Source organism: Furipterus horrens, unplaced genomic scaffold (assembly GCF_987537825.1).
Source record: "Furipterus horrens unplaced genomic scaffold, mFurHor1.1.pri manual_scaffold_4, whole genome shotgun sequence".
NCBI classification, from domain to species: domain Eukaryota; kingdom Metazoa; phylum Chordata; class Mammalia; order Chiroptera; family Furipteridae; genus Furipterus; species Furipterus horrens.
Genome location: NW_028327174.1, coordinates 173,301,604 through 173,328,375, shown reverse-complemented (window position 1 = coordinate 173,328,375; position 26,772 = coordinate 173,301,604). Strand labels below are relative to the sequence as shown.

Here is a 26,772-nt window from a genome sequence, read left to right as displayed (position 1 = left end):
TTTTTCCCCCTTTGCTCCCCTCTGCCCAGTATTCCCCTTCCCTCCAGCAATCCCACCCCTCTTAGTTCATGTCCATGGGTCGTGCATATAAGTTCTTCAGCTTCACCCTTTTCTATATTATTCTTAACTTCCCCCTGTCTATTTTTTTTAATATGCTTTATTTGTTTATGCCATTACAGTTGTCCCAATTTACTTTCCCTTTGTTCCCCTCCACCCAGTGACCTCCCACCCTCAAGCTGTCCCCCCGCTTAGTCCATGTCCATTGATTGTGCATATAGTTCTCAGCATCTTCCTATCTATGCCACTCCCTCCTGCTATGCTTCTTAATTCCTGTACCATCTCCCTCCCTTTCCCCCCTTCCCCCTACCCACTGACCTCCCCCCCAAATGTTCCCCATACCTATAATTCTTTTCCCACTCTCATTGCCTACATAGTCTGCCTTTGTTTCAATCCCCTAGCTTCTGTTGTTGGTTGTTGTGATATAGTTTTCCTTTTAATGTTCATAGTTTTGATGCTCCTTCTCCTAAACAAGTCCCTTTAACATTTCATGTAACAGTGGTTTGGATCTGATGAACTCCTTCAGATTTACTTTGTCCTGGAAGCACTTTCTCTGCCCTTCTATTCTGAATAACAGCTTCACTGGATAGAGTAATCGTGGTTGTAGGTTTTTGCTTTTCATTACTTTGAATATTTCTTGTCAGTCCCTTCTTGCCTGCAGAGTTTCTTTTGAGAAATCAGCTGATAGTCTTATTGGGACCCCTTTGTATGTAATTCTCTTCTTCTCTCTTGCTGCTTTTAAGATTCTCTTTTTATCCTTAATTTTTGACATTTTGATTATAATGTAACTTGGTGTGGTTCTCCCTGGGTCCAGTTTTTTTGGAACTCTCTGTGCTTCCTGGACCTGTAAGTCTATTTCCTTCCCCAAGTTAGGGAGGTTCTGCTTCATTATCTTTTCACATAATTTTTCAATTTCTAGTTCTTCTTCTTCACCTTCTGGCAACCCTATGATTCGGATGTTGGCCCGCTTCTAGCTGTCTGATAAGTTTCTGAGCCTCTCCTCATTTTCCTCACTTCTCATTTCCTCTTTCTGCACTTGTTGACTGTTTGTTCCCCTGTGTTCCAATTTGTTGATTTGATCCCTGGTTTTCTTTCCCTCACCACTAGTTTTACATGCGTCTTTGTTCATTTCATCAGGACTAACTTTCATTCCTTCCCCATCTTGTTTAAGATCTGCTGTTAGGTCTGTAAGCATTTTTATAAGCAAAGCTCTGAACTAAGTCTCAGAAAGATTTCCTATCTGCTGCTTTGTTAGATTAGATATTTGCTGGCTGGTCAGCTGTGTCACTGGGATCTCTATCATGATCTGTGCCATCCTGACCGTTTTGTGTTTACCTTTGCTTCCTGGGCAGGGCTATCACATCTCCTAATCTATAGGGGGCAGAGCCTTGTGCACTCGTCACAGGTGAGCGACCTGTCTCACCATGCTGTGGCGTTTTCTGCGGGGGTGGGGGTCCAAGATGGTTTCCTGCTGTTCACTCTCCGCTGAGAGACCGGGCGGGAGCCTCCTCCTCCATCCCCACCTCCTCCGGGCCTCACAGTCCAAGGCAATGGAGGTCTGCCTTCCCCGGCTTTGGAATCGCAAGCTGAAGGGTCTGGTCTGCAGCCAAGGGTGCTCCCCAGGCACTTCTCACCTCACCCTAAATATGGGTGTCTGCTTACCGCTGTCCTGCTGCTGTTGCTGCTGCTGCCGCGGACAGCACAGCTTGAACTCTTCTCCCTGGCTTCGCCCCTCCTACCTCTCCAGACGAGCACCACTTCTTTATAACTTCGTATTCTGGACTTCCATTTATTTTCTGGAACTTCTGGTTATTTATGGTTTTGCAGTAGTTGTATTCCTTCTTAGTTGTGGAGGGAAATGGAGCGTGTCAGTCTAGGCCTCCATCTTGGCCAGAAGTCCCCCCTGTCTATTTTGTACCAACCGATTATGCTTCTGAATCCCTGCACCATTTCCCCATTTCTCCCCCTTCTCCCTCCCAGCTGATAACTCTCCAAATGATCCCCATACCTATGATTCTGTTCCTCTTCTGGTTTGCTTAGTTGGATTTTGTTTTTATTTTTTAGATTCAGTTGTTGATAGTTGTGAGTTTGTTGTCATTTTAGTGTTCATAGTTTTGATCTTTTTCTTAAGTAAGTTTCTTTGACATTTCATATAGCTTGGTGATGATAAACTCCTTTAGCTTCACCTTGTCTGGGAAGCACTTCATTTGCCCTTCCATTCCAAATGATAGTTTTGCTGGATAGAGTAATCCTGGTTGCAGGTTGCCTTTTATCACATTGATTACTGCTTGCCAGTCCCTTCCTGCCTGCAAAGTGTCCTCTGAGAAATCAGCTGATAGTCCTATAGGCACCCCCCTGTAGGCAATTCTCCTCCTCTCTCTTGCTGCCCCCAGGATTCTCTCTTTATCTTCCCCCTTTGGCATCTCAATCATGATGCATCCTGGTGTGGTCCCCTCTGGGTCCAGCTCGCCCAGGATCCTCCATGCCTCCCAGACCTGTATGTCCATCTCCTTCACAAAATTTGGGAAGTTTTCCTCATTTTTTTCAATTCTTGATTCCTCATTCTGCATTGGTTGACTGCTTTTTTCTTCCCTATGTTCCAAATCATTGATTTGAACTCCAGTTTCCTTCCTTCACCATTGGTTTTGTATGGATTTTCCTTTGTTTCACTTAGTGTAGCCTTCACTTCTTCTCTTATGCATTTGCCATACTTAAGCATATCTGTCAAACCTGTGAACATCTTTATCAGCAGTGTTTTGAATTCTGCGTCTGTTAGGTTATCTATCTCATCTGTTAGGTTGGCTATCTCCTTGTTGCTTAATTCTCCCACTGGAGCCTCGATCCGTTCCCCCTTTTGGGCCATACTTCTCTGTCACCTCATTCTGACAGGCTCCTGTGTTTGTTTGCCTCCGCGTCCCAGGTAGAGCTGTCACTCCTGTTACGTTGTAAGGGGTAGAGCTTTAGGGATTCATCAGTACAGGGAGACCTGTTTCACCATGTTGTGGCGCTGTATGTGGTGGTGGGTCCAAGAGCGAACAATGTCGCCTTTCCAGCGCTCAACCCTTTTCCAGGCATCTCTCTCAATTCCGCACTGGACTGGCATCCCTCTAGCTGCTTTCCTGGCTGTCATTCCCAGATTGGGTGGGTCTGCGGATGTTGTAGGACTGTGGGAGCCCTTTAAACAAGAGGACTCTGCTGATATCTGCAGTTTCTGCCTCCACCCCAACCTCCATTGATCTGCACAGTCAGAAGCAATGAGGCTTGATTTTCCCTGGCGTTAGGACCCTGAGCTGCAAGGTCCGGGGAGGAGCTGGGAATACTCCCCAGGTGTTCCTCCTGACTTTTTAAAATGTGTGACTGCGCTTTCTGCTGGCCTGCTGCTGCCGCCATCGCACCACATCCTCTCCGCCCCGGCTCTGCCTAGATGAGTATTTCTTCTTTATATCTTTGTTTGCTGGACTTCCATGCAGTTTGATTTCCTGGAACTTCTGGTTGTTTCTAGTTTTGAGGTAGTTGTATTCCTTCTTAGTTGTGGAGGGAGATGCAGCGTGTCTGTCTACACCTCCATCTTGGCCGGAAGTCTGGTATTACTATTTTTTACAAGCATACATTCATTTTATTTTCTTCTGTCTCTGTTTTTCTTCATCAAGTATTCAATGGACATTTCAAATAGCACACATATTGTGTATTTGTCTATAGCTGGTTGACTCAACAGTGTTAGTGAAGCCACTGCTGAAATGCTTTCTGGGTGAACTAGCATCTTTCTTTTCCTTGTCCACCAAGATATCATAGCTAGCTATCTTGCAGAAGTGTACTCTTGGTCACAAGGAGGGCTGGGTGAGTATGTAGGTGGTTTAGGACAGAACTTGTAACTAACTGAGGGTGGGTTAGAAGCAGATTTTGCACACAAATAACAGTTCTACATGACCACTGTTATAGTGAGCTTCAAAATAATTCACTTTGGCATTATAAGAACAAAGGGAAACAGAAGTTATTATCTTAATATTTTGCTCTTAGTTCCCCGTGTAACTCCTGAGTGTCTGATGTTAGCTGTCAGGTGAAATGAACATAAGGAAGTATATGTAGGGAATGCCATACAGCTAACATCAAACACTCAGGGATTAGAGAGAAAAACCTTTGTACTGTTGGCAGGTAAAGCTTTGAAATAGAAGCCTGAGAGTTCTTAGAGACTTCTTGGTTTTGCATAGGATACTGATAACAGGAGTTGGCAAGCTTAACAATACACTGACAAATTCTTAATCCTTCAACAAGTAATTCAGCAGCCTGTGTTAACAGTATTTCTTACTTATCCCTTCTGTTTTTCTTTCCTCTTCTGGTTGGCAAACTAGGACCCTGGGGCCAAATCCTGACTGCCACTTGTTTTTGATGGCCTGTTTGCTGATCCTCGTTTTAGACATCCTTGAGTTATGCTTCTATATGAGTGGGTTTTTGGAGTTTGATTCATAGGTTTATCACCAGTGGTCAATTGTAGTATAGTCAGGCTCCACTATGGGTTTCTGTTAAGGTTGGTAGTAGGAAGCAGGTTGAAAGATCTGAAACACTTTTATGACCCCCTCTGAAGCCAGTCTGTGGAAATGCTCTCTGAGAAGATAACCTAATTCATGTGTTCTGGAAAATTAAAAGATAAGAGTTTTCAGATTAACCCATTAAAAAATGCTATGGCCTCTGGGAAGACTTAAGAACCATCATGTGTGGGACACAACCAACTTTTAAAAACACTTGAGATATAATGTAGATACCATAAAATTCAGTCTTTTAAAGTACACAATTCAGTGTTTTTAAACAATTTATCCATAAAGTTGTGGAACCATCATTACTATGTACTTACAGAACATTTTCATCACCCCATAAAAGAAAACCCATACCCATTATCAGTCATTCCCATTCCCTTTTCTCCAGCCCCTGGTAACCATTATTCCGCCTTCTGTTTCTATAGATTTGCCTATTCTGGACATTTTTTATAAATGAAATCATACAGTATGTGGCCTTTTGTGACTGGCTTCTTTCACTTAGCACAGTGTTTTCAGGATTCATCCACACTGTAGCATGTATCAGTACATTAGCTCTTTTGTGACTAAATATTCATTGTATGGATATACCACATTTTATTTATCCATTCATCCATTGACGGGCACTTGGGTTGTTTCTACTTTTTTGCTATTGTGAATAGTGCTGCTATGAATATTCATGTACACATTTCTGTGTGGATGTATATTTCATTTCTCTTGGGAATATGCCTAGGAGTGGAATTGCTGGGTCATATAATAACTGCATGCCTAACTTTTCCAGGAACTGCCAGATTGTTTTCCAAAATGGCTGCATCATTTTACATTCCCATCAGCAATGTAAGAAGGTTAAGATTTCTCTGTATCCTTACCAACACTTATTACTGTTTGGTCACCTTTGTTATTTTAGCTATCCTAATGATTTGAAGCAGTATCTATGGTTTTCATTTGCATTTCTCTGATGGCTAATGACACTAAAGCATCTCTTATGTGCTTATTAGCTATATGTTCTTTGACTTCTATGTGATAATATAGAGTCAAGCCAAAATGGTCTAATAGCATTTTCTCTAATTTATTTCCTCTTTAAAATACTTTTCTGATCTGCCCTTTCCTCATCACATTTCCTGTCCTCTTCCCCCAACCCTCTATATCCAGATATAAGGGTGGAAACTCCAGAGAATATGTACCTACTTTTCCTTTCTAGTGCCAGCAGACTGGAGCCACTCTCTCTTTCTGATATATCTCAAATCCTAGAGGGTGGAAGTGGAGTGGGGTAGGTAGCAGGAAGGTACCCTTGGGGATTTGAATTCTGTAGATAACAGATAACAGTCCCCTAAACAGCTCAGGCCTAGAGATTTCTGCTCCATACCCTAAAAACAATCTGTTCTTATCATGGCTGGTGGGGTGGGGGCCTCCCACACCAACAGGTCCTATTCTGAAGAAAATTCTAGATCTGACCATGGGACCTCCAGAGCAAGGAATTGAAGAGAGAACTATTCTGATGGTACTAAGGGCTACCACAGACACACTCTTTGGCATGCCCCCGGGATCCTGTGCCATCCAACTCCTTGACAATGTGGTCAATGAGAATCCCACAAAATGAGGTAGTTTTTATTCTTCCATCAATTAAGGAGAAACAGACAGCAAATCCCATATGGAAATACATCGAAAAAGGGACATATGTGGACAAATATACAGATACACAGAACCACTCACAGCCTCCCTCCCCTACAACCTAAACACTTACATCTAAATGTTCCATGGTCACATCTCTGAGGGATATACAGGATGGATGAAGCAGCTGACAAAGGATGGTGTCTGCTCCCTTGCAGAACAACATTACCCGATCTTCAGGTGTCCTCACTAAGGATAAGCAAAATCAAGCAAAGTAACTATATAGGCCCATTGTTACAAGAACTTGTCTAGGCCACTGAGAGATGGCAGGAGGCTGTTTCCATGACATTTTTTTCTGATACATTTGGGGGATAAACACTCAATGAGTGGCCACACAGGATAAGTGATATGGTCAAGGCTGGTAAGAATGAGAGAGGACCTTATGGAACCAGTTCTTCATGGGTTCGATGTCACCTGTGGGAGACTCTGATGCAGAATCACATTTGGCTTCTCAAGTCCAAGTGGTATAATGAGACTTACACCTAGTAAGGACCAAGGATGAAGAATGACCTCAACTAATTGGGAAAAAGATAGTATAAATTTCCCTTTATATTTCTGCCCTCATCTCTTACTTTAAGTTCAGGCTTTATGCATTTATTTTCTGTTCTTACCTTAGCTTTAGGGTTCTTACAAGCCACTACTCAGGAACACTAAAGAAGGGTCTTAGCATTTGGTAGCAAGCACCCACTTGTGTATATATAGAAGATAATATAAAGATATATGACAGAGAAAAAGTGGGAATGGCTCTGTGTTTGTATTTGAGGCATAGTACCTGTGAGAAGGCATGAGGATGGGAGAAAACATTGGTGTGTAGATTAATAAGAAAGTCACTGTATAAAAGTATATACAAATAAGGAGAGAGGACCTACTAGGAGGGGCACTCACCAATAACAGACATCCTCTTGCGCACATTGCTGAAGTCCAAAATAGCCAGCAGTTGGTAGACTTTGGTTTTTCCCATTTCGACTATTGTGATTGTGTCAGACTTACGGGAGCGCAACACAAAACCAAAGTTCCTGGCAGCAGTGACGAGGGCACCTTCGTCTGGGGACTGGGCCTGGTATACCAGCTCACCTGGAAGGAGAGAATTGGGCAACCAGAGCCCATAGTGATCTGCAGCTGAAGTCTGCCCAGAAGTGACACTGTCTTCCAAATGGCTTAAATAAAAATGGAGCCCAAGAGGGGACATATTTCTTTAAAAATTCCTCATAGGTTAGCCCTAAAAGGCCAGGTTGTGCAGAACAAGTCAGTTGTTTTTCTCCCCAATGTTTTCAACTCATTTCACAGACCTGAGTTAATATTACAGAGGAACATGGTACATGCAATGTATACAGATGAACAAAACGCAGGCAGTTACTCGCCAACATTAGTGGGTAAAGATGGCCCAGGGGGCTTGTTAAAATGCAGATTCCTTGGCCTTACCCGAGGTTACTGAATCCAGAATCACAGAATCTGGGAGGAGGGCCCAAGAAATAGAATTTTTAACAAATCTCCGGAGTGGGTCTCATGCAGGTGGTCCTGCATAAAGTGCTTCTGTATAAGACTTGCCAAACTTTAAATAGACACCACTAAAAGATAATAATATTGATGGTTTTAATAAACAACTTAAGTACATATATGAATGAGTATTGTCACCCTTGAAACTCTCACCTTGGGAAGCTAAATGACTCACTTTGTTGAACCAGTCTTTCAATCTGATGTTACGCAAGACATTTCTTGAGCTCCTATTTTAGAGCAGCACCACAACCTGGGGTATCTTTTGGATTATTTCTCTTCTGAAGGACAATTTAATTTTTAAAAACAGTTATTCATAAGCTATATCTATGGGACAAAAGACTTTTCTAGTGTGTTTCCTACCTTGTCACTCAAGGTAGTAAACAAAGACATGTCCAAATATGCTTTGAGTAATAGCAACTTGTTGGAATGTCAGGCCTGGAAGGACCTGTGGTTGGGTGGGAGCTCATGGGGTCAGGAAATGTGAAATTTGGGTTCTTATCTCATCTCTGCCATTCTTTCTTATAGGATTTAGGCAAGTCATTTAATCTCTTTTAGCTTCAGTTTCCTTCAAAACTGGGATAATTTTTCTTGTTCTGCTTACTTAAGAGGGCTGTTATGAAGATTATGGGAGATAATATAAATGAAAGCAATTTATAAAACTAAAGTAATATACAAACATGAGATGTTACTAATAGTTGTATTATATAAAGAGTACATTAACTTTAAATGATGTGATTTATTTGGTTGCCTAAATTATTGTTTGTTAAGAAAAAAGTCTTCTTAACTCACAATTAGTCATTTCTCATTGTCTAAAAAAGGTTTGGATAAATTCATGGATGATATAGTTATACAGATGGGGCAAAAGTGGGTTTAGAATGTTTGTATGGAAAAAAATAAGATAGTAGATAATAATACAAGAATAAACTCTTGGGTTTCTTGTATTCACAACTGTAAACCTACTGTTGCCCCACCCTGTATTTAGTTACTAAAGAAACTAGTATATGTGGGGATACCTTATTTTCAAATAACAAAAAGACAACTCCATTCATCCTTCAGGAAGTCTTGTCAGAGACAGTGGGGCTGATCTTGGGGATAATTCAGATGGGCTCTATGACAGAACATCATAGCGTCTCAAGATCAGAAGTTCCCTAGGTAGCACCAAGTTTGACCCCTATCCAATGACTGAATCTTTTTAAGACCAAGAGATTGCTTTCTAGTTGAATGTCTCCATTGACTAGGAGCTCTTACTTGACTTTGCTGGAGAACACTTCCTATTAGAAAGTCTTAATTTTTAAGTTAAGTCAGTACAAATGATACCAAACTGCCCCAACCTCCAACCAGCCTCGACTCTATGACATAGTCTCAGTCCACAAGACCTCAGGTCCCTTCTCACCTTCCACTTTCTCCTCTGACATGACAGTGTGACACAATGAGAGTGAGAGGAAAAACAAGTGCACCCAGTGATCACCCATTTTCACTGCTTCCACCAAAGTCTTGTCGTAAAACGAAAACTTAGGATCAGCCAGTTTGTTGTAGGAGAAGTTGACCCCTTCTGTTTTCTGGAACATATAAGCCAGAACAAACTTCTCAGCAGCAGCTTGACACTTTGTAGTAAAAGGTCAATTTGAGAGCAATTTCTGTAATGTGGTAAGAACTCTTAGGAAGATGGGAAGAGAAAATCAAGATAAATGGAGGAGACCCTGTGCTGCTTTCGAAGGCATTTTTAGCTCTGACCTGGACCATCCATTCATTTAGGCAGAAAAGATCCATCCTATAGGAGACAAACTGAGCATTGCTTTGCAGACCCTGCTTACTCCTTTTCTCCCCAAGCTATCCTGAATGATTAATGGCTAGCTTCAGTCTCTACTTTTTCAAGTCCCAAACCCATGATGATCAGACCCAAGGATATGAAGGGGTGACTGCTCCCTGTTAGTAAATGGTATCTGGAAAAAGTCTTTGTTTCTGGCTGTCCTCTGCCTGATTCAGGGAGCTGGGAATCAAACTGAGTCCTGATATCACTGTGATATCAGGTGAGTAGTATCACTGTTACACTATTCCTTTTTAGACCACAAGGCGGCTAGAAAGGAATACTGCAAGAAAGAGGCAAGGCTGCATTATAAGGAATCTTCAGTACATAGCACTTGCTCCAGATTTCATTTTGAACCATTTAACTGGACCTGTCAACATGATTCTCTGTCTCTAACCTGCATGGTCCTTGACTTTGCCTCAATCTTTGGACCTAATATTTACTACCACTTTCCTGGCTATGATGTAGATGTGACTCTCATTCTCCATTTCAGGTAGGCTACTGGAAGCCACCTTGGGTAAACTTTTTTTTTTTCTGGTTTAATTTGGCACTGAGGCTCTCTCAGTGCCACCCTAGAGTGTGATATTAACAGATTTCTCCAGCCCAAACCAGAATTCTCATGGATATTTCTCCAGTTCTTTGTAGTTGTGGTACTACTTGGGCTGGGCCTGAATATGTTAAGTACAGACATAATTGTTCTGCTGGTGTTATTTTGGGGTAAGGGAAGTTTGTAGTGAGTTATATGGGCTCTTTTCTATATCCCATATAGAAGGAGTTTTGTCATAGCAGCGAGGAAGTGTGGTCAGGTCCAGAGCCAAGCCCTAGACCTGGCTGACCACAGAGCTGTGAATTCTGAGGTTTGTGGGTTGAGTAATTTAAGATAAATCATTATATTGCATCCCCTGAGGCTTTTCTAGAATTGGGCTCTTGTACTGGCACTGGCACGTTCTTTAAAACTGGAAGCTGGTGAGTGATGAGCAATAAACTAAGAGGCAGGCATGAAGTTGAGCCTGCATTAGCATCTTATATGCAGTAGGGAGTCACAGCAATTTTCTGCTGAAAGTGACATAACTGGATTTGTTTCAGAGAAAGTCCTCTGGTAGCAGCATGGAAAGAATATTGGAACTAGCAAGATGAGAAGCAGGGAGACTGGTTAGGAGGCCATTCAGTAATCCACAAAATAAATGATAAAGTAGTGATAATAAATATCAAATTAAGGGGATGGTTTGAAAACATAGGGAGCTAGAATTGATAATAATGTGGATATGAGAAGTGAAAGAGGGGAAGAATTAAGAATAATGTTATAGTTCCTAGTTGGGCCCCTGCTATGGTCGATCAGTAGTGGAAGGAGGAGGAAGGGGAAAGAGAAACAATTTACTCCCTAGAGCTATAACTTTGTTTATATAGCCAAGGTCATTAGCCATCATTCTGGAAGAGGATTTAAGGCAAAACAATAATTTCCTTTCCCTTTACCAATCTCTTTGATGGATATAGGGCAGCAATTTTCAACCTTTTTTCATCTCATGGCACACATAAACTAATTACTAAAATTCTGTGGTACACAAAAATTGTATTTTCTTGCCAATCTGACAAAAAGAGGTATAATTTTGATGATTTACAAAAAAATAATAATAGTAATTACCTACCCTTTTTGCTCCAAAAAGGGACTTTTTAAAATATCAGGTGACTACACTTATATATAAGGATTTCTGGTACCAAGAATTAACCAATCAGATGCAACCTTATCATGTGATGTGACCAATAAGCTGCAACTCTATTTATATGACATATATGTATATGGTTCAAGATAGGGTATTCACACTGGATGCCTTTTGTTGTGTTGGTTGTTGTCTTTTTTTTTTTTAAGTACATTTTCTTGATTATGCTGTTACAGTTGTCCCAATTTCTTTTCACTTTGCTCTCCTCTGCCCAACACCCCCCTTAGTTCATGTCTATGGGTCGTGCATATATAAGTTCTTTAGCTTCACCCTCTTCTATATTATTATTAACTTCCTCCTATTTTGTACCTACCAATTATACTTCTTAATCCCTGAATCATTTTTGCCATTTTTCCCCTTCTCCCCTCCCAGCTGATAACCCTCAAAGGATCCCCATACCTATGATTCTGTTCCTCTTCTGTTTGTTTGCTTAGTTTGTTTTTTATTTTATTTTTTTTAGGGTCTGTTGTTGATAGTTGTGAGTTTAGTGTCATTTTAATGTTCATAGTTTTGATCTTCTTTTTCCTAAATAAGTCCCTTTTCCATTTCATATAAGAAGGGCTTGGTGATGATGAACTCCTTTAGCTTTATCTTATCTGGGAAGCACTTTATCTGCCCTTCCATTCTAAATGATAGCATTGCTGGATAGAATAATCTTGGTTGCAGATCCTTGCTTTTCATCACTTTGAATACTTCTTGCCAGTCCTTTCTTGCCTGCAAAGTTTCTATTGAGAAATCAGCTGGTAGTTTATAGGCACCCCCTTGTAGGTAACTCTTCTTTTCTCTTGCTGCTTTTAAGATTCTCTATTTTTAACCTTTGTCATTTTAATTATGATGTGTCTTGGTGTGGTCCTCTTTGGGTCTAACTTGCTTGGGACTCTCTGTGCTTCCTGAATTAGTATGTCTACTTTCTTTGGCAAGTTAGGGAAGTTTTCCTTCATTATTTTTTCATGTAAGTTTTCAATTTCTTGCTCATCCTCTTCTGGCACCCCTGTGATTAGAATGTTGGCACGTTTAAAATTTTCCCAGAGGTTCCTAAGCCTCTCCTCATTTTTTTCAATTCTTGTTTCCTCAGTCTGTACTCACTGACCACTTATTTCTTATGTTCCAAATCATTGATTTGAACCCCAGTTTCCTTCTCTTCACCATTGGTTTCATGTAGATTTTCCTTCGTTTCACTTAGTATAGCTTTCCCTTCTTCCCTTCTGTGTTTGCCATACTTAAGCATATCTTTCAGGTCTGTAAGCATCTTTATTACTAGTGTTTTGAACTCTGCATCTGTTAGGTTGGTTATCTCCTTTCACTTAGTTCTCCCACTGGAACGTTGATCTGTTCCCTTTTTGGACCATACTTCTCTGTCTCCTCATCTTGACAGGCTCCTGTGTTTATTTGCCTTGGTGTCTTAGGTAAAGCTGTTGCACCTGTTACATTGTAAGGGGTGGAGCCTTAGGTATTCATCAGTACAGGACAACCCATTTCACCATGTGTGGTGCTCTATGTGGGGGAGGGGACTGAGAGGGAACAATGCCGCTTGCTCAGTATTTTCCCCCTTTGCAGGCATTTCTTCTACTTCCTATATGGGACTGGCACCTCTCTAGCTATTGCTCTGGTTGTGGCTCCCAGAGTGAGTGAGTCTACTCATGTTCTAGGACTGTGGGCACCCTCTAAACAAACAGACTCTGCTGAGTGACCAGCAGTTTCTTTCTCTGTCCCAACCCCCACTGGTTTTCACAGTCAGAAGCAATGAGGCTTTATTTTCTGTGGTGGTGGAACTGTGAGCTGTGCAGTCTGGTCTTGTGCTGGGAATCGCTCCCTAGGTATCTCTCTCTACTTTTTTAAATGTATGACTGCACTTTCTGCAGGCTGGCCACAGCCACTGTTGCTGCCATAACCGCCTCCGTACCGTGTCCTCTCCTCCCCGGCTCTGCCCCTCCTACCTGTCTGAATGAGTATTTCTTCTTTATATCTCTGTTTGTTGGGCTTCTATGCAGCTTGATTTTCTGGAACTTCTGGTTTTCTTCAGCTTTGAGGTAGTTGTATTCCTTCTTAGTTATGGAGGGAGATGCAGTGTGTCTATCTATGCCTCCATCTTGGCTGGAAGTTAGTTGTTGTCATTTTTTAATTTGACAATCTAAGGGAAAAGATGTCAGTGACCCTGACTAAATAGTCAGGTATTGCACGTTTAAAGCTTTTTTGCAGCACACTGGCTGAAAATCACTGATATAGAGGTGAGGCAGGAGTTGAGAGCTTAGTTAGCTGATTGCTACTTAAATCAAGTGGTTAAGGTTTTGGAATTGTTTCCAGTAGGAAAGGGATATGGTGAGGAGTATCCATAACAGAGGAAGCCCTATGAAGGGATACTTAAAATCATATTCATGAACAAAAGCTGAGATCGATCCAACACTGGAGAAAATAGTGAAAATGACCAGCTAGGAAGAATAAATAGGATAAATGAATAGGAAGATATTTTTATAATTGTGTAGGTTAGGGTTATTGAGCATGTCCCAAATCCTGAACTTATAAAGAAAAAAGACAGATAGAGTTGATTACATAAATTAAATTTTTTACACAGAAAAAAATAAAAAAGACAAAAATTGGAAAAATAAGTGTAATACAGCAGACAAAGGAAGAGTTGTTATTTTTACTATATAAAAAATACTTTTAATTAAGAAAAAAAGGGCAAAGGCTATGAACAGGCAGCTCACAAAATAACTATAAATGGGTAATAAAGTGATTGGGAAGGGGAAGAAAAATAAACATATAAAAATAACTCAACCTGATTAGTAATCAAAGCAAGATAAATTAAATGAGATATTATTTTTCACCAATTAAATTTCTAAAGATTAAAATATTGTTAACACCCAGTACTGACAAAGATATGGGAAAACAGGAATTCTCATATATTTCTGGTGGGATTATACATTGATGTACTCTTTCTGAAGAGCAATATGGTAATATAATATTAGATGCATTAAAAATGTGGCTAACCTTGGACCAACCAATTTCACTTCAAAGACTTTATTCTAAGGAAATAATTATCAGAAGAGGAAATAAAAATGTATGTACCAGGGTGCTTACCACATGCTATTTATAAAAGCAAAAGAAAATGGAATAAAAATAGGGCTCAGTTAAATTAAGGTATATTAATACAATTGAATACAATACTCATTCAAAATGATGATGCAGACTTTAATTTACTGACATGGAAAGAGGACTACAATATAGTGTCAGGCGAATAAAAAGAGGCTGAAAATAGCGTATATGCTATGATTCTTTCCTCCTTCCCTTTCTTTCTTCTTATCTATCAATCAATCAATCAATCATATCCAGATGTATATGCATGTGTATACAAACATATGAAAAACATATTTTACATTAGGTATCTAAATGGGTTTCTATATTTGGATTTTTTTATAGTGAGCATAGGTGATGATGATGATGATGATTATAATCCGCAACTGAGGATATGTTATTGATTTTTACAGGGAAGAGAAAGGGAGAGAGAGAAAGAGGGAGAGAAACATGTATGAGAGAGAAACATCAATTGGTTGCCTCCTGTATGCACCCCAACCAAGGATTAGACACTCGACTTATGTATGTGCCCTGACCAGGAATCAAACCTGCTACCTTTTGGTACATGGGACGATGCTCCAACCAACTGAACCATGCAGACATGGCAGATTATTTTTTAAATAGAAAAAAATAATAAAGCTATTTTCATTTTAAAACATAAACCCAACTCTCCTCAAATAAACATAGGTCATTTATATAATGCTTTCTGATATTATGGGGCCAGTAAAAGCTTTAATATTTCAGGAATTAAGGGAGTTCCAACTTGTGTTAAAGATTCTGCTGTGCAGCATGACCTTACTCAGCTCCCCACAAAGGAGCTGTAATCACTCACCTCAGAGACTTCCACCCTCTGTCCATTCTTGTCATAGATAGCACCTGTTGGTAAGTAAACAGAGCAGAGACTTACTTGACAAGTGTTTTAAAGAAAGGTTTAACATTTTTTTATTGTGGTAAAATATATATAACATAAAATTTGCCATTTTAAACATTTTTAGTGTACAATTAAGTATATTCACAATGTTGTGCAATAATCACCATTGTATTTCCAAGACTTCTTCAGCATCCTCCCTATTGTTCCCTATTGCCAGCATCTGGTAACCTCTCATGTACTTTCTGTCTGTATCAAGTTGCCTATTCTAGATATTGCATATAAATAGAATAACAGAATATTTCCTTTTATGTCTCGCTTCTTTCTTTCTTTCTTTCTTTCTTTCTTTCTTTCTTTTTTACAACATAAAATTTTTAATATTTAGAATTAGCCAGCTGGACTCATTTTTTTTTGGCGACATCAAAAGCATCATAGTCTGGAGCCAGTTGAACACCTGCCTTCTTCTCTCCATCAGGCCTGATCAGGGTATTGACCTTGGTCATGTCAATATCATAGAGCTTCTTCACAGACTGTTTGATCTGGTGCTTGTTGGCCTTGACATCCACAATGGTATGAGGATCTTCTTTTCTTTTGTGGCTGTGGAAGCCTTTTAGCACTGCTTTCTTTGCCTTCACAGCCTTTGCTTTGGCTTTGGGAAGGGCAGGAGCTTCATTTTTTGCTTTGGGCTTATTTTATTTAGCATAATGTTTTCAAGATCATCCATGTTGTAGCATGTGTCAGAACTTCATTACTTTTTATGACTGAATATATTCCATTGTATCAATATACCACAATTTGTTTATCCATTCATCTGTTGATACACACATGGGTTATTTCTATTATGGGGCTATTGCACATAGTACTGCAATAAACACTAGCATGTATCTATGATTTGAATCCTGTTTTCAATTTTTTTTGTGTGTGTATACTTAGGAATGGAATTACTGGGCAATATGGTAATTAAAGGAGGGTTTTTAAAAGCTTATTTCTTTTGATTCTATCATGCTAGGCCAGTGGATAGTACAGACAGAATGGGGATGGAAGACAGTCTGAGGCCAAGCATAGAAATACTCATGACCCTTTTCAACCTTACCCAGTATATGGTAAGGTCTAACAATAAGCCAGAGAATAAGACCCTCACTCAAGTCAATTCATCAAAAAATAAGTTTTCAGAGTTTATACTTATGAAATCTTGTTTGGCAGGGGTAATAAGAAATATTACAGTGCTCTGGCTTTTCTTTTTAATTAAAAAATTTAAATTATTTTTTAATTGAGGTGAAATTCACATAACATACAATTAACCATTATATAGTATACAATTCAGGGGCATTTCGTGCATACACAATGCTGCGCAACTACCACATCTCCCTAGTTTCAAAGCTTTTTCATCATCCCAGAAGAACATCCCGCGTGCTCTAGCTTTTTAGATGTGATTGCCTTCCTCTGCTAGTTAGTGCATTAGACATGAATGCTCACACACATTAGGACACTATCACAAAAACAAGCTTATGATTAAGGCATGAAATAAATGAGGAATTGGGCATGAGAGACACTGAGCAAACTCTTGACTACACTTTGATGGCTTCTCTCAGGACTGTTTATTGGTCTGAGGGAGAATCAGGAAATTAGCAGCTTCAGTAATATGCTGGTTGCTCTAGCTGATTTAATATGAGAGTGAATTTACATTCTGAAGACATTAGAAATTCCTTGAGGACAGAGATTAAGTTTGTATATCTTGGTATGTCCAATGTCTAACACAATACATTACATCTACAAGGTAGTAAATAAATACTTTTGAATAGAACTGAATGGGCTAAGTGATCTTTGCTTAGTGAACAGAGGAAGCTATGGGAATAAGAGGCAAATATGAATTACAGAGGCATATAGACTTAGAGCTTGATTAGCCTTGAAAACAACCTGCAAAGCAGTTCTCAGGACTCAGGAAAAGCAGGAAGACATGCATACCATATAATGTTCCATTAATAGAACACTTGTTGAAAATCATGATGTTCTGAGTCAGGGTTCCTGTTTTGTCCGAGAACACGTATTTGACTTGGCCAAGCTCCTCATTAAGGGTGGTGTTGCGAGCCTGTGCTGGTGTGTTATTTAGGGCATAAAACATCTTCTGATCCCAGTTGATATAGCAACTGTTGCCCAATCTTATTATCTCAACACTAAGGAGAAAGCAAGAAAAGAAGGATCCTGGGTCAGAGCAGGGCAAACAAATACATTACCCTGGTTTTCTTACCAGTCCTGTGGTAGGTCAGGGCCGGCATCTGAAAATCACACTAGAGCATCTTCCTTGGATCATAGGAACCCCACCATCAGCCAACCCACTGTAATTCTGACTTTGTCCATTATTACAAAAGGCATTACCATCTGGATCCAGATATATTTGATTACCTTTCCCCTTTTACTCTTTCTTCTTCCAAATCATATCTAGGAAAAGTCACAAATTTTGAACTTCTGCAGAAATGCAAGGCCTGATAGAATTAAGAGCTAACTAATAAAAGGCTACCTAGGCTTAATTAGATAATTATTGCTGCTATAATGTAAATCCATTGGTGGAGGTGCTCAGGCCCACATTTTTGACTTTTCTTATTTGTTGTGACATCCCTTCCTTCTCCATACCAGCCACAATAGCAATCTCTCTAAACAGAAACATTTAATCACATTATTTATTTTCTTAGAAAGATCTTCATTGCTTTCAGGATAAAATCCAAACTCCTTGGCTTTACAGTAGTCCCTCTCTATATCGCAGTTCACTTATCGCAGCCTTACTGTATCGCGGGATTTAAAAAAATATATTTAATCATTTATCGCGGATTTTTCGCTATATCGTGGGATTTTGCGGTACTGTATACGTATGTTGTTAAAGTTACGTAGGTTTAAGTGTAGAATATGTTTAAGAACATAAGTAGTGTTTATAAAAGTGTGGAAAAGGCTAATAAAGGAGTGGGAAAGGTTAATAAGGGACTGGGAACGGTTTATAAATGTGTGGGAAGGGTTTATAAAGCCTTAAAATGTATATAAATACTAAAATAAATGTAAGGTTCCTATTTTGTGGATTTTCACCTATCGTGGAGTGGGCGGGGTGGTCGTGGTGGTCTAGAACGTAATACCTGCGATAAATGAGGGAATACTGTACATTTAAGGCTCTCCTGGATCTGATTCTGAACTACCATGCAACACCCAAGTCTAGATTATTCACTGTTCTATGTCCAGATAAAGCTTTAAAAACATCTCCAAACCTCTGCACATGCTGATCTTTCTAATGCAATATTCTTTTCCTATTTTATGCTTGGTGAATTCTACTCTTTTCTCAATTATGAGTTTGACTATTACCTTTTCCTCTAAACACTTAAGCCTTTCCAGGCAGAATTAATCCATTCATTTTCAAGGCTCTCACAGTATCACATATATATTTCTATTACATATTTTTTATATTGTACTATAATTATTTATTTAAGTATCCTTTCCCATGGCTATGTTGTAAGCTTATTTAGAGAGAGACTGTCTTATTCATGTTTCTTTCTCTAGTACCTAATACAGTGCTTGCAACATAGTAAGTGCTCAAGAAATATTTTTAAAATTTATAAGATTTAATTATATAGGGTGCTTTTCAGAGTGGAATGCCACAATTCAGGGTTTAGGAAATCTGGAAAGAAGGATGCAAAAATGGGTTTGGGGTGTGTGTATGTGAGAAGGAATGTTGTTGAAAGAGATAAAGGAGATCAGAGTAAAGACTTATTTTATTTATTTCAATATTTGTTTTATTTATTTCAATATTTGTCTAAGGTGCTCATGAAAAGCAAAGAGTAAATACTGTTTTTCTTTTCTCCAACTTTTAGGAACCAGAACTTAGGTCACAATTACACCTATCTACCATTTTCTACATGGTTCCTATAGGAAAATGCCGTTCTGATTTACAAATGCATGGTTGCACTCTATTCATTGATAAACTAGGTGCTGCCTGGCTTTAGCATCATGAAAAGTGTATTTTTTCTAATTACTTCATGTGCTTGTGTGTCTTATTTAGTCACTTACATTACAAAATATTTGAGAGCAGGGACAATTTTCTTTTTGTATAATCCATATAGTATCTTAACACAGTATTCTGGATATGGAAAACATTCATGATATCTATAGATATTTCTCAGAGTGTTTAGTATACCAGGCTCTGTGGGAAGTAGTAGGTTAAAGAGCACACAGTCTATGCTTTCTAAAAGTTCATTCTCTAGTTGGGGAGTTAGTCATGAATTATGAAGTTTGCTCTTCTATCTGTAACCCGAAGTGATCAAAGAAACCTACCTGACATAGAATGAAATAGGCACCATGGTGTTGAGAATAATGAAGTAGGACCAGAATATGAGGATGGCGGAGACAACTGATGAAGAGACATATTCTTTCCATGGCAGAAAATTCTGTAAGTAGTAGCCTTTCTTGTGCTCCCAAATGCTATTCCCAATTGCTAGGATAAAGCACATGCTGCCTAAAAACAGAAAAATCTAGGGAAAAAAAAAAAGAATTAACATCCAAGGCATACACTACTTCAGTCTGCCTTTTGAAGCCTTCTCTCTCAAAAAGCTTCTCTCTCTCCTTGATGGGCGAGGGGGCCTGGAAGTGCTGTAATTTATAGGCTCTAGGCCGTAGTACAGAGAACAGAAAAGAAAGCTCAGTGGGAGGTATTCGTGGGATTTTAAAATATATTAAATATTAACTAAGTGCCAGGAACTGTGCTAAGTACTTTGTGTATATTATTTAATTTAATATTTGTAATACCCCTCTTTGAATAACAGATAAAGAACTTGATATTAAGAGTGGAAAAGTATTTTTCCTGAAGTCATTTAGTTACTAACTAGGAGAGACAAGTTTGAACCAGTTCCAGAACTTAGCCTCTTCATCACTCCATTATTAAAGTGAGGTGCTGCTTTAACAAGAGTCTAAAATATGTGTCATTGGCTTAGCAACTGGGGATGGGTGGGGGGTAAGAAACTGATACTAAAGGCTGAAAATATGACAATCACATTAACAGTAAAGAATTTGATAAAACTTGAAGACAGATCACATGCCTACTGAGCCTATATAGCTCTAAGGGAGGTGGTTAGAAAGAATAAAATATTTGTGTTGACTGCCTTTCACAAGGTATTAAAAGAAAGAGTTGAACTAGGAAGATAGTTGGCCAATTTATAAGCAGAAATGAAAAGGAACAGGGAGAAATTTGGGTTATCAAAGGACTGAAGAAACATATTTACTTTTAGAAACAAAAAAAGGAAGAGACATGATTAAGATCTTAAGCATACAAGTCCCAGTAATTCTTTCCAACTGAATTTTGCCTGGACACAAAATTGAGATTAAAGATGATACCTTCTTACCCAAGACTATTGTTTTAGATGATTACAATTTTCTTGCCGTTGAGTTGAAAGAGAAAGCATGGAGGGGCAAGGAAGCAAAGAAATAAGACAAATTTGAGAACTATATTTAGAGAATAACTTTGAGGGAGAGGAGATAACACTCTGGAACTCCTTTTACAAGGCCAGCATTATCCTGGTACCAAACCTAGACAAGAAAAGAAAACTACAGGCCAATATTCCTGGTGAACATCGACACAAAACTTCTCAACAAAATAGTAGCAAACCAAATTCAACAGCACATTAAAAGAATCATACACCATGATCAAGTGGGATTTAGACATGATGAAAGAAGTCAAAGAAAATACAAATAAATGGAAAGATATCCCATGTTCATGGATTGGAAGAGTTAACATTGTTAAAAATGTCCATACTACCCAAAGAAATCTATAGATTCAATGCAATCCCTATCAAGATTCCACTGACATTTTTTACAGAAATAGAGAAATAATCCTAAAATTTGTATAGAACCACGAAATACCCAAAATAGCCAAAGCAATCTTGACAAAGAACAGAGCTGGATGCATAATAACCTCCTGACTTCAAACTATATTACAAAACTATAGTAATCAAAACAGTATGGTACTGGCATAAAAACAGCAACTCCACTTTAGAGTAAATATCTCTTCAAAAGATATTTACACCCCCATGTTCATTGCAGCATTATTTACACTAGCCAAGACATGCAAACAACCTAAATGTCTATCAACAGATGTACAGATAAGGAAAATTGGTATTTTATATATATATATATAATGGAATATTATTCAGTCATAAAAGAAGGAAATTCTGCCATTCGTGACAACATGGATGAAGCTTGAGGGCATTATGCTAAGTGAAATAAGACAGAAAAAGACAAATATTACATAATTTCACTTACATATGGAATCTAAAAAAATACAAATTCATAAAAAGAGAGAGAGAATTGGTGGTTTCCAGAGGCCAGGGGTTGTTGAGGGAGAATGGGTAAAGGTGGTCAAAGAGTACAAACTTCCAGTTATAAGTTTTGGGGACATAATGTACAGTATGGTGACTATAGTTAACAATCACTGTATATTTGAAAGTTGCTAAAAGAGCAGGTCTTTTTTTTAATTTTTTTATTTTTTTTCTCAAAACATTTTTATTTTTTTATTTTTTGGTTTTTCAATTACAGTTGTCCCATTTTTCCCCCATTTCGCTCCCCCACCCAGCCCACCCCTTCTCCCACAATCATATCCCTCCCCGTTGTCCATGTCCATGAGTCATTTATACATGTTCTTTAACTAAACCCTTCCCTTACTTATCCCCCTTCTCTCCCTCCCCCCTATTGACTGCTATTCTGCTCTTTGTTCTGTTTAGTTCTTTTGCTTGTGTTGTTCTTTAGTTTCCTGTATTAGGTGATATCATATGGTATTTTGCTTTCTTTGCCTGGCTTATTTCACTACGCATAATTCTCTCTAGTTCCATCCATGTTGTTGCAAATGGCAGGAGTTCCTTCTTTCTTTCTGCTACATAGTATTCCATTGGGTAAATGTATCACAGTTTTTTGATCCACTCATCTACAGATGGGCATTTAGGCTGTTTCCAGCACTTAGCTATTGTAAACAGTGCTGCTATGAACATAGGGGTGCATAAGTTCTTTTGAATTACTGTTTTAGGATTTTTCGGGTATAATCCTGGTAGTGGAATCGCTGGTTCAAAAGGCAGTTCTATTTTTAGTTTTTTGAGGTAATTCCATACTGTTTTCCATAGTGGCTGCACTAGTCTGCATTCCCACCAACAGTGCAGTAGGGTTCCCGTTTCTCCACATCCTCGCCAGCACTTGCTGTTTGTTGATTTGTTGATGATGGCCATTCTGACTGGTGTAAAGTGGTATCTCATTGTGGTTTTTATTTGCATCTCTCTGATGGCTAGTGACATTGAGCATTTTTTCATGTGTCTATGAACCTTCTGTATGTCCTCTTTGGAGAAGTGTTTGTTCATTCAGGTCCTTTGCCCATTTTTTAATTGGGTTGTTTGTTTTCTTGATGTTGAGTCATATAAGCTCTTTATATATTTTGGAAATCAGTCCCCTGTCTGTGATGTCATTGGCAAATATGTTTTCCCATATGGTTGGTTTCCTTTTCATCTTGCTGATGTTTTCTTCTGCTGAGCAGAAACTCTTTGGTTTGATGTAATCCCATTTGTTTATTTTTTCCTTTATTTCTCTTGCCTTAGGAGATGTATCCATGAAGATATTGCTACATGGGATATCTGAAATTTTCCTGCCTATGTTTTCCTCTAGGACGTTTATGGTGTCATGGCTTACATTTAAGTCTTTGATCCATCTTGAGTTTATTCTTGTGTGTGGTGTAACCTCTGACCTGCCACATTAGACCAGCTGGGGATGCAGAAAGAGAGAACAGATCTTAAAAGTTCTTACCACAAAAAATTATAACTTTGTGAGGTGATTGATGTGTTAACTAATCTTATTATGGTAATCATTTCACAATATATACATTTCAAATCATTATGTGCTATACCTTAAGCTTACACAATGTTACAGGTTAATTATACATTAGTAAAGTTGGAAATTTTTTTTTTAATTATGTAATTAAAATAATATAGTATATACTCTTTTCTTTGGTCTGGCTTCTTTCACACAGCATAATTATCTTGGGATTCACCCATGTTTTTTCATCTACCAATTGCTCATTTCCTTTTATTGCTAAATAGTATTCTGTCATATGGATACCACACAATTTGTTTACTAATATATTTTTTATTGAACATTTGGGTTGTTTCCCGCTTTTGAGTATTACAAACAAAGCTGCACTGAATATTTGTGTATAAGACTGCATGGATGTATGTTTTTATTTCCTTTGTAAATATCTAGGAGTAAAATTGCTGGGTCCTCCAGTAAATTTATATTTAACTTTTTAAGAGACTACTAAATGAATGTAAATACAGACTTCTGGCCAAGATGGAGGCGTAGACAGACATGCTGTGTCTCCCTCCACAACTAAGAAGGAATACAACTACTTCAAAATTAGAAACAACCAGAAATTCCAGAAAATCAAACTGCATGGAAGTACAGCAAACAAAGATATAAAGAATAAATACTCATCCAGACATGTAGGAGGGGTGGAGCCAGGATGGAGAGGATGCGGTGTGGTGGAAGCAGCAGCGGCAGCAGTGGTAGGCCAGCAGAAAGCACAGTCACTCGTTTTAAAAAGTCAGGAGGGACACCTGGGGAGCGTTCGCAGCTCCTCACCGGACTTTGCAGGTCACAGCCCCAGCACTGGGGAAAATTAAGCCTCATTGCTTCTGACTGTGCAGACCAGTGGGGGTTGGGGTGGAGGCAGAAACTGCAGGTCTCAGCAGAGTCGCTTGTTTAAAAGGCCCCCATGGTCCTAGAACGTTCGCAGATGCACCCACTCTGGGAATGACGGCCAGGGCAGCAACTAGAGGACTGCCAGTCTAGTGCAGAAGTGGGAGAAGTGCCTGGAAAAGGGGCGAGTGCTGAGAAGGTGGCATTGTTCCCTCTCAGACCCGTCTCCCACAGTACAGGTCGCCCTGTACTGACGAATCCCTAAAGCTCTGCCCCTTACAATGTAAGGAGAGCGACAGCTCTACCTGGGATGTGGAGGCAAACAAACACAGGAGCCTGTCAGAATGAGGAGACAGAGAAGTATGGCCTAAAAGGGGGAATGGATCAAGGTTCCAGTGGGAGAACTAAGTGACAAGGAGTTAGCCAACCTAACAGAAGAGGAGATAGACAGCCTAACAGATGCAGAATTCAAAACACTGGTAATAAAGATGCTCACAGGCTTGACGGATATGCTTGAGTATGGCAAATGCATAAGAGAAGAAGTGAAGGCTACACTAAGTGAAACGAAGGAAAATCCATACAAAACCAATGGTGAAGGAAGGAAACTGGGGTTCAAATCAATGATTTGGAACATAGGGAAGAAAAAAGGAGTCAACCAGTGCTGAATGAGGAATCAAGAATTGAAAAAAACGAGGAAAACTTCCCAAATTTTGTGAAGGAGATGGACATACAGGTCATAGAAGCACGGAGGGTCCCGGGCAAGCTGGATGCAGAGGAGACTACACTAGGATGCATCATGATTGAGATGCCAAAGGGGAAAGATAAAGACAGAGTCCTGGGGGCAGCAAGAGAGAGGCAGAGAGTTGCCTACAGGAGGGTGCCTATAGGACTATCAGCTGATTTTTCGGAGGACACTTTGCAGGCAGGAAGGGACTGGCAAGCAGCATTCAATGTGATGAAAAGCAACCTACAACCAAGATTACTCTATCCAGCAAAGCTATCATTTGGAATGGAAGGGCAGATGAAGTGCTTCCCAGACAAGGTGAAGCTAAAGGAGTTCATCATCACCAAGCCATTATTATATGAAATGTCAAAGTGAGTTAAGAAAAAGATCAAAACTATGAACACTGAAATGACAACAAGCTCATAACTATCAACAACTGAATCTAAAAAATAAAAATAAAATCCAACTAAGCAAACCAGAATAGAAACAGAATCATAGGTATGGGGATCATTTGGAGGGTTATCAGCTGGGAGGGGGGAAGGGGAGAAATGGGCAAATGGTGCAGGGACTAAGAAGCATAATCAGTTGGTACAAAATAGACAGAAGATAGTTAAGAATAATATAGGAAAGGGTGATGCCAAAGAACTTATATGCATGACCCATGGACATGAACTAAGTGGAGTGGGATTGCTGGAGGGAAGGGGGATACTGGGCAGAGGGGAACAAAGGGGAAAAAAACTGGAACTACTGTAACAACATAATCAATAAAATATACTTAAAATAAAAAATAAAAATAAAAATAAAAAACTACTAAATCGGCCCTGGCCAGCTAGCTCAGTTGGTTAGTGCACCGTTCCTGATATTGCAAGGTTTCAGGTTTGATTTCCAGTCATGGCACAATGAGGAAGCAACCAAAGAATGCATAAACAAGTAGAACAACAAACTGATGTCTCTCTTTCTCTCAAATAAATAAATAACCAAATGTTTTCCAAAGTAGTTATACAATTTTATATTCTACCAGCAGTATACAATCTCGTGCCACTGCAGAATATATGTATGATAGTATTGTGAACCACCTCTCAGTCTACTGAATGATCTTCAAAGCTGTGTCCTTTGTCACAAAGTGTGACTACCTGAAAACAACCCATCCCCATTGCTAGATGATTGGAGGTCTCATCTTGAATCACTGATGGAAAAGTATTTGAAGACGAGAGTAGAAAGGCAGGAGGAGTAGGTTTAATTAGGAACATTTTCAGAAAATGAAATTTTAATAAACTTTTTATTATGAAAAATTTCAAACACATATTAAGGTATGTGTACAATGAACCCAGCTTCAACAATGATCAATTTATGGTCAGTCTTATGTCATCCAAACCTGCTCTTCTCCTGACCTCCTTTTTGTTTTAAGCAAATTTCTCACATTATATAATTTTATCTGTAAACAGTTTAATATATATCTTTAAAAGATCTTATTTAAAAACATAACAACAATACTTTTATCTCTTAAAAATTCACAATAAATTCTTGAAATCATTTAGTATATGAGATTTGGGAGTTGGGTGATGGATGGGGGAGAGCAAAGCAGAGGAGGATTGAGATAAAACAGAATAAAATCTGCTTTTACTCCTAGCCTAATACAGATTCATATTGAGCAGTTCAGTTCTTTGAGATAAAGTCCTCAATCTTACTCCCATTTCCTCATCCTTCCTTCAATGAGTCATTTGAAAGCAAAGCTTTCTTCATGGTGCAGATAAACCTCAGTGATGAGTTCCACTGGTTTTGTCTTCTTTTTTGGATAGTCTATGTGGGCAGTATTAAATTTAAGACTATATTCCTCTACCTGCCACTTCTCTAGGCCCTACTTTATCAGCTCCATTGGGAAAAAACGGGGAAGGTAAACTGATTAGAATAAATTATTATTATGCTTATAAATATAAATTTATTCACAACTTAGTTATTATATATTACTAGAATAAATAATCTGAAACCCTCCAAAGCTGTGGGAGAAGATTACAGAGTGACTTTCAACAACACCGCTCCAACTCTACTGCCTGAATAACAGAGTTACCTGTGGTTTCCAGTGATGTGCCCTGCCTTCATTGTTAGACTGTAAGTCTCCCAGAAGCAGA

General features: G+C 39.0%; 1 protein-coding gene across 1 annotated transcript in view; it reads right to left on the bottom strand.

Moving 5' to 3' along the window:
* The window catches only part of LOC150013353 (phospholipid-transporting ATPase FetA-like), a 64,717-nt gene that overhangs the window by 12,841 nt on the left and 25,104 nt on the right, over positions 1–26,772 (bottom strand). Inside the window, exons 11-16 of the mRNA XM_090275241.1 lie at positions 19,531–19,727; positions 17,185–17,393; positions 15,184–15,227; positions 9,148–9,313; positions 7,143–7,331; positions 6,331–6,446 (exon numbers count right to left, since the gene is read on the bottom strand). Coding sequence (XP_090131367.1) covers positions 6,331–6,446; positions 7,143–7,331; positions 9,148–9,313; positions 15,184–15,227; positions 17,185–17,393; positions 19,531–19,727 — 921 coding nt within the window. The remainder of the gene's footprint in view (positions 1–6,330; positions 6,447–7,142; positions 7,332–9,147; positions 9,314–15,183; positions 15,228–17,184; positions 17,394–19,530; positions 19,728–26,772) is intronic.